This window comes from Sipha flava, unplaced genomic scaffold (genome assembly GCF_003268045.1).
Source record: "Sipha flava isolate LNK unplaced genomic scaffold, YSA_version1 123_pilon_pilon, whole genome shotgun sequence".
Classification (NCBI taxonomy): domain Eukaryota; kingdom Metazoa; phylum Arthropoda; class Insecta; order Hemiptera; family Aphididae; genus Sipha; species Sipha flava.
In genome coordinates, this window is record NW_020271749.1 from 20,583 (window position 1) to 30,138 (window position 9,556).

General features: G+C 26.4%; 1 protein-coding gene and 1 long non-coding RNA gene across 2 annotated transcripts; both read right to left on the reverse strand.

The window, feature by feature from the left end:
- Window positions 1-1,137: 1,137 nt before the first annotated feature.
- On the reverse strand, window positions 1,138-2,525 carry LOC112694118. The gene is made up of 2 exons (XM_025569495.1): window positions 1,645-2,525; window positions 1,138-1,571 (listed from the first exon to the last, which is right to left on the reverse strand). The coding sequence occupies exons 1-2, from the start codon at window positions 2,504-2,506 to the stop codon at window positions 1,531-1,533; spliced, it is 903 nt and encodes a 300-aa protein (XP_025425280.1). The 5' UTR covers window positions 2,507-2,525; the 3' UTR covers window positions 1,138-1,530.
- A 1,026-nt stretch (window positions 2,526-3,551) lies between these two features.
- Window positions 3,552-5,275, reverse strand: LOC112694119. Its single transcript, XR_003149538.1, has 3 exons — window positions 5,124-5,275; window positions 4,749-4,903; window positions 3,552-3,672 (listed from the first exon to the last, which is right to left on the reverse strand). It is a non-coding gene; the product is annotated as an uncharacterized LOC112694119 (long non-coding RNA).
- Between the last annotated feature and the right edge of the window lie 4,281 nt (window positions 5,276-9,556).

The following is a 9,556-nucleotide window of genomic DNA, read 5'->3' on the forward strand; positions in this document are numbered from 1 at the left end:
TTATCTATTCTCTTTCCTTTATTGGAATTGTTGGTATACGTAATATCATTATTGCTATTACTATTTGAACTTGTGTTTATTATTTTTAGCAATTAAGTTTATATCTATTGCCCATGTCCTCTCTTTCCGTGCGTCTACTACCCGTCAACGTACTGTACGGGATAGATCGTAATCATTATTCATTTTTTGTCTTTGTCGATGAGAAGGATTGATCAATCATAAAATTCTTTATTTTTGTCTGATGTATTAAAAATGTACATACAATTTTAATTTTAATAAATAATTTTTTCTTTCAAAATTGTTTAAGTAAACCACCAAACAATGTCTAGCTAGTGGAAATTATTAAGATCTTAGATACCCCTTAGTAATTGACAGACATATGTAAAAAATAGCCATGTTGATTTCATGTAGTTCACAGTTTCACAGTTGCTGAATCAAAATATCAAAATCACCAATTTTTAAATCACGAAATAGGTGATATTGTCGCGTCCTGCGTAGTCACACAAGAACGCTTACATAATTAGGGAGTTCCTGTGAAAACATCCATGGATGATTACACATATTCTATTTACAATTATTTAGTTAATCAAAACTACACATATTCTATCACAATTACTTGGCTAATCAAAACTACACATATTCTATTACAATTATTTAGCTAATCAAAACCACAACCGTAGACAAGTTAGATTATTAAATTCACGTGGTTATTGGACAGGAAATTAAAATAAGTAATAAAAACAATAGTGACCACATCCTGGATCTTTGCGACATTAAATATGAGCCGGTCGAGAGACAGTTCACAAATACAGAATTCATAGGAAATTATCATATTTTCATTATCATTTTTCATATACAAACACACTTACGTATATCAAATATAAAAGGGACCCGAAAACAAGGGCAAATCAGACGAATTTTGGCTATGCGGCAATGAGCGAATCTAGGACGTTCCCCCCCCCCGTGCCTTCCCCCCACGATAAAATGGACGTTTCGCCCCCAAACAGGACAATTTCCCCTCGGACAAAAAATAAAAATATTAATAATATATAAAACAATAATATATGTTATTATATTATGTGGTATACAATAAAATTCTTAACTTTTTCACAAACTTATTCTAGTAAGATAGCTCACGGAAATTAAAAAAATTAAAATATTATCATTTAAAAAACTTTCACATAATTGTTTTAACCTATCATCTGTTCTTAAATTATCACGAAAAGCTCCTGCTCTATAATTTAATATTTTTACTAATGCACTTGAGTTGCTCATCTGTAGAGCTTCAATAAAAAGCCAAATATTAGGATGATTAATTCTCACTAGTGTTGTAAATTTATTATTCCACCCTTCCGAAATATTGTTTGTTCTACCTATACCAGCTTTAGTTAAGTCAAACACGTTCCATATAGAAGGCGGAAATAACGGTGGTTTTCTTGTATGTATTTTAAGTCTATGTTTTTTTTATTTCTATAACGACCGTTAACATAAGTCGTATCAAAGTACGTAAGAATTTGATCAGCATCTTGGTTATGAAATTTTTTTACTAATTTTTAATAAAATTTCCATACCTAAAACACAACCACAATCTACATTTAACTATTTGTGAACAAAAAAAGTTATATTACTCATAGGTATACATACCTTTTTTGACATAATTGACTGGTAAAAATGCAAGACCAGTTATCATTGCAATATCTTGTTGAAATTGTTTGTCTTCTTTATATTTTTTGACTAGCCCATACTCTTGGATTTTTCGCCATACTGATTGACACAGGTGAAAATAGCAACAGTGAATTTTTACTTTTGGTAGTACTTTTTCAATTGCAAGAATGACAGCTTTTTCAAAGTCTATTGTTATTTGTACCACTTCACGTTTTGGACATTTTTCACAAATAACAGAAAGCATTTCGGTATAAGTTAGTTTTGTTTTATTTTGAAGAAGTATATATTCCAAAGGAATTGTTGTTGAGCCCATTTTACCATGAATAATATAAACTTGATTAAAGCCTGTAGGCGCAGTTGAAAATGTTCCATCCATGTACCAATATGTTGACGTTTTTAATATTTGCAAACTTTCAGTAGATGAAAAAATTATAATTCTATTTTCATTATTTTCATTGTCGTATAATAAAAATGGCTGAGGATTTTCACCTCCTGTTGTTGCCCATATACTAGTAACTTTCAACTCATTTACTGGTACTAAGGGTGGATAAGATGCATTTTTAACTCTTCTTAAACTTCTTTTTACGCTGTTTTCTGCAGGCATTAACAATTTTGCTTCGTTAGATAAATTTATTATGGCTTTGGAAAATATAATAGAAGGGGGTTCAGAATTATTTTTTGCATTATTTTTCATTGATGATAATGATTTTATTACCTCTACTTCAACTGGGCAGACATTATGATTATGGTCAGTTTTAGAAACAATAACTTTAATGTTGACATCAGTTGTAATACTTCCTTGACAATTATTTTCATTGTTTTTAGATTTTTTTACATACATTTACATCCGATGGACATGTTTTTTTTTTGTGTACTATGTGGTCATTTTTTTTTTTATATAAATGCATATTATTATGCATATTTTAATGATTTTAGAAGCATATTTACATGCATATTTGTGTATTTTTTAGAGCTATAAGTCCCTAAGCCTAGCCATTAGTATTTAATAACAATTCTAATTCACAGATTTTTAAGTATTACAAAATAATCAAAAAATGTAATTTTTATTATAACTGTTCAAAAATTATAGATCAAATGAAAAAGTTTCAAGTGTATTGAAATCTCTATTCAATAATTGACAATTGAAAGTCCCAATTGATCTTGCATTAGTTAAAAAAGTCAGTTTATTAGCTCAATAAAGATTAAATTATTTAATTTGTTCAAAAGCTACAGAAAAACAAATATAAAAAATAATGGCATTGAGAATAGCTTCTTAATGTTTAATTTTTTTTTAATCATTCCTACAAGTTATTGTATTTGCTTGCTCAAAATAATTTGAAAAAATACTAAGAACCATTATTGGACAGAAATGTATTTCCAGCTTAGGAATATATATAGGTGTACGTGCAAGTGCGGAAAGTAATATGCCGCTTACCTCGGCACCTAAAGTAATAGAGTGAACTGTAATTTTTATGGAATACCAGAAATTGGAATTTACCTATATATTAATTGCCCCAGACGAGGGAGAGATCGCCTACGCTTGTCTGGAATTAAATATGGTATAAGAATAAGGAAGTGGAGAACAATTTTATGTGATGACAAAGATAATAATGAAAACTTATATTAAATTATGAAATATGTATACTACAGTAGGTCGAAAACCACTAATTTTATGATATAATAATAATAATAATGACTATCAAACAATAATAATAATATGTCGATGCGTTTTATAATTGATTATAATAATGTGTAAGGTACAAGGTGTGTGCAAATAATATAATAAATGTAAAAATGTGTGTAGTAACTGTGAGTAAATGTGAATAATATAATAAGTGTAAAAATATGTATGGTAACTGTGAGTAAATGTAAATATGTGCCTGTTAGTCACAAAATAAATTAGATGACTACTAATTAATAATTATAATAATAAAGACAAAAATTAATTATATAAAACTCACAGTTCGAACAGAATAAGGTGTACACCTGGCCAGCTGCAACCAAGACCTATATAATAAAACAAATCACACCCACAAACGACAATAATAATAATATAAAATACAATTCATTCAAAATAAATAAATAGTTAAAGTTAATACATTTGATTCACTTGCGCGTGAAAAAATATTGCATAAAGCATAAAGCAACGACAAAATTTTTATCTTGGTAACGTCTCCTCGATCTCGCTGCCAAACCTCAACAACCACCCGTAGGCACGTAAAATATTGATAAATTAATTATAATAATAGCTGTTAATTAGATGAATCTGGAAGGAGGACATGATGACAACGCTTATCGTGGTCGTGCACATCGACATTGCGTAAAATAGACGTCCGGCCGGTGAACAATAATAAATTTACCTAAATTATTATTTATTAGGCCGCTAAAATATGTATTGAAAAAGAAGAAGTAAGCAAAGATTAAGTCATTAATTTGTTTATTATACTAATAAAACTCACTAAATCGAGTTAAAATAAATTAGTTAAATGTAGAGATAACTGAAGTTTTCTAAACTTTTGACGTACATTTTTTTTAAATTATTTATTTTTGTTCATAAAAAATTCAAAAATGTTTGTATTATGTTATTTGTTATTGCTTATATTGATAAGTAAAATTTATTTTTCTAATTAAATATTTAAAATTAATAAAACAATAGAATCATATACATACTTGAACATTATTATATTAAATATTACATCATTTTAAGCTCTATAGTATAAAAACCATATATGCCTCTTTTATAAGATTATGAAAAATATTATAAGAATAGTCTTAAATTAATTGAAATCTAATGGTTCAGAGCTTTATAGTATCATTTAGCATCAGTCCACCATTAAAAATATTAATTTATTTTAAATATAAAAAAAAAAAAAACAATTTTTTGACAATTTTCAAAAAATGCATAATAATAATGAAAAAAAAGATACTATTTTAATAATAATTATTATAAAAACTTAAAAATGTACATTTTTTAATTATTATAAATGTGTAAATGATTTGACTTTAATACAACAATAATTCATCACAAATTTAATATTACATTAATTAACTTAAAGAACCACAATTAATGTTGAAATAACTACCTGTCGACACATAGGACACAAAGCTTGATCTCGTCTAAGAACATTCCAACAAGTCTCACAAATACATTGATGATTACATGGTCACAAAACAACTGATGCTGTATCAACTTCTAAACAAACCACACAGGTCAAAGTTTTTTCAGTGTTTTCTTCAGCTAAAATAATAAATAAATTAATACTAATATTAATAATTGAAAATACTAATTCAAGAAGCTAATAAGTTAGAAAATAATATTATATAAATATTAATTATGAGCTTATAAGTATATAGAATTTAGTAATATTAGAAGAGATACCCACTGAGAGTTGTTCTTATTTATAAAAACAAGTAGGTATCTAATAATTATAACATATAATATATGAACTAATAATTACTTCTTTTTGGATTACAAGTTGCATCAAACTTTGAAACAATATTATCTAAAGTTTTTCTATCGTTTGAATCCCAATGTGGATATATTTTTAAATTTTCAATTTCAAATGAAAGAACTCTCAAAAATTTTTTTGGATTAAAATGTGTTTTTAAATCATAAAGAGGAAATATTGCCTGAAAAAAATAAAATAAGCTTGTGTTAATTCAAAAATATTATATTTACAGTTTTTGCTACACATATTATTACCAAACAACAAAAATAATAGTATTTTGTTTTATTAAGCACATGATTTAAGTGCATTACCCAAAATGATTCCAAAATCAACAATAACAAAAAATACTTACAAACAACATAATTATTAAATTAAAATATAATTATTTATATTTAATAATATGTTATAATTTTTACATTAACTGTTATTTATTTAAATTAAAAATATGTATACTTATCTATTTATATTTAAATAGATAAATATATATAATTAAATAAATTATTAATGATTGAATATTTAAATGATGTTGATTACATTTATATGATGTTTTTTTTGTACATAATCAATATCAATATTTAAATAAGCATCTAAATAGTAGAGTAATTGTTTTGGGCTTTTTTCAATATAAATATAATACAACAGTATTTGAGATATTATAATAAGTCTGAATTTAGGGCTTTTGTATTTTTCATACAAAGAATCCAAGTACTGAACCACAGGAAAATCTTCAACCGGTTTTAGTAAACATTCAACTTTAAATAATTGTAGTGAACTTGAAAATGATCCATTTTTAGAAGCTTTTTCCAAATAAATTTTTGCTTTATTGTTATTCTATAAAATTAATAAATATTAACATATTTGATATTAATAACAAGAAAATATCAATTTTAATATAAATAAGTTAATAATTAATCGCTTAATCAACTTTAGTTAAAAACATAGTTACAAGATTTAATTTAATTTTGAATCAAGTATTTTTAACTAATTTATGAACAATTTAAATTAGTTAATATTACCAACTTTACAACTGTACCAAAAAGTTTATCAATACATATATTAACAAAATAGATTTTAAATGTTAAAATGATTAGTTCAACAAACTTTTTCAATTTTTTGATAATATCTTCCCAGAGTTGTATCAACTTTATTTATATTTTGTGTTTGGCTTAACTTAGAAACAATAAATGTAAGTACATTCAGATTATTCTGTATAAGAAACCAAGGAAGATCCATGTATACTAATAGACAATGGTACAATAGTCTCAAATTATTTGTATCCAATTTATAAGCTTTCCTGAAAATATAATTAAAACTGTTATAATTAACTATCAAGTATACAACTATATAAAATGTAATCACTTATGTTAAATGAAATCATAAAATTAAATAACTAATCTTGATTACTTTATTTAACTAAATTATGACAAGTTAATTACAATGTTAAATCAGCTGATAATTTGTAATATTTATTAGAGTCTCTATAATTTTCTGGAGTACCACTTTTTTTAAGTATAAAACCAGTTTCACAGAAAACTTGTGATGCACATAACAAAAGTTCTGGATTGTCTTCACAGGAACTTAATTTTTTTGCTCCTTCTAATTCATCTCTAGATGGTAGAGTAAATTTATTATAAAATCTTCTTTTTCGCCCTTTGGCTTTCAGCCAAATAGTTATCCAATATAATTCCGCATCATTAAAGTTTCGAGTAGATTCAGCAAATTCCAAAGCAATTATATTACCTTCTGGTGGATATTCCAAAAATATTTTAGATTTTATTGCATATATTGCAGCTTTTTCAACTCTATTAAAACTAAAAGATGGTTTAATATTTTGAAGACCCTAAAAAGAAAATAAACAATAAATCAATATTTTTTCTATAATACATTATTATATTTTATACTTTATTTATCTAAATAAAATACATATTTTGTATCAACAATTGAATTATTTATATACCAAGATTAATAAAATAAAGCAATCATAATTCATATAGAATTTTTTTTTAGATTAAATTTTAAATTAATAAAGCAAAAAACTAATAAATATTATTTAGTTATACAGTTAAATAACTAAATAGATCATTAATTCATAAATTTTAATTTATATATTTTATAATTTAATATATTAAAATAGTAAAATTCTATGACTAATAATAAGAAATCCAGATATTTAAAAAATAAAAATTTAATAAAACTACAAATAATAATAAATTTGTATAATAATTTGTGATTATAAATAAACCTATTACCATTGATTAAATATATATATATATATATATAATAACCTAATAAAATAAAGCTTAATATTTTATTCTATTATAATTTAATAACATTGAAAATATTTTTGCATGGGTACTGTGTAGGTATTTTAATTTTGGCAAGTTATAAAATTAATCACAGAGTTGAACCTCTTTTATACCAATTATATTCATCTAATGATTACCTGTTCAATATTGTCATCCAAAATAAAGGCTTTTATGTATACTTTAGTAGCATATACCACATGATAACAAGCATCCGAGATAGGTTGAAAAAATGTATCCATTTTAGTATGATTAAGAGTTAGAATTAAATTGTTAATAAATGTTAAAGCTTTAGAGAATTCACCATTTAAAAATATTTCAAAACAGCTAATCAAACCTAAATACAATCTAAAAATAAAGTTATTAAATTATTAAATTATAATTAACATTAAATACCACAAAGAAGTTTGAAATTAAAATCACCTATTGAAATCAAAAGAATTACTTTCAAATAAAATATCTTGTTTTTGTGTTACTTTTTCCAAAACATCCATCATTTTATTTCTACTTTTTTCTGTTTTCTCATAAATTTCCCAAGAAAATATACTCTCATAATTATTTTTGATGTTTGACATTATACTTTGAAGTTTTAATTCTGGCAGACAATTTAAATTCAATTTTTGTAAACAGTTTGACAATTCACTAGAAGATGACATAACCAAATGTTTGCCATTACCACTGTTCATCACAAATATTTTACAACTGAAATGTTAAAAAAATTTGTAATTGTTAAATAAAACTCATGAACACCGTTCATAATAAATCATATATGAACAAACCAAGGCAGTGTATGAACGTATCATGTAATCACTGGATCATATACTTACATAAATAAAATAATGATATAGCTATATTTAATTATAAAATATTTACATAATCATGCAACCTTATTCATTGTAACAAATATTTGAATTTAATGTATATATTTATCAAATAGTATTTATGGACATGAAATTACTTGATTAACAACAAAATATGTATTATGTAAGCAACACAGACATATGTAACATATTATATGTATATATATATATGTGTGGTGCACGACAGTAGTAACACGTTTGATAGCAGTGTCACCGAAACTTATAATTTATATGGTTATTACCCGATGTACTTACATTGCGAGTTATTGGGCCTGTGCATTTGTCACAGACGTCTGTATTATAATAGGTACACTCTTTTTAGTAAACGAACGCACCGGACGATGGACGAATTCTGGTTCGTATGAGCAAGCATTTCCCTCCGCATACCATTGCCATCGGTGCTATTATGATTATGTGTACACAATAATAATAATTATGGTAACGACCGATAACAGCCGAGGGTTGACAGCAAATCATTGAACGTATGGTTATGGCCGGTCCGATAATTATCCAGCTATCATATGCGTAGTGCGTTATTGTTCGTAAAAGAGTTTCGGTGATGTACTCGTGTGGAGCAATGAACACTTGACCAACCAAAACGACTACCAGATGGGTAAAATTTAATACAGTAACGATGTATGCGAATAATAATAAAAAATTGTAATATATCATGCCGGCTGTACATGGTCGCTGAGACATCGCGAGAGTGAACTGGACGCGCTCGGTCAGAAGGCGGTTTTTTGTGCTAGAGTCAAAGGAGACGAGGCCAGTAGTGCTCGTAACCCGAGAATGTACTGCGTGCACTTGCGCTTTCTCGTGTAGCCTAAATTCTCGCCGAGGGTCTCACCGAGGCCGTTTCGACAAGGGATGTCATACGTCCCAGAAAACCGGGATTGTCAGATGCGGACTGAGAGTACTTCGGCCCGGATGAAGAAGATTTGAGCGGCCCACATTTAATTTTGTATGATCAACAATGTCTATATTTAGATATTACTGAGTGTTACGTGCCAACCGTTTGATCCGTTAACTCAGTTACAACGTCTCAGTCAACGCTTGTGTGGAAGTGTAGTCAGGAATAATTAAGACTTCTTTTTAAAATAATTAAATTTATTTAACTTATAAAATAATTATTCTAACTACAAATTTTGTAAATATTCTAGTGATAGAAATTATTTAAGTCCTAACAATTGTACTTATAAAATAATTGGAAATATTTCTAAGTCCAGACCATAACATACACTGACGTGAAGGTGCTCAGTGCAGCATAGACAAGACTCGT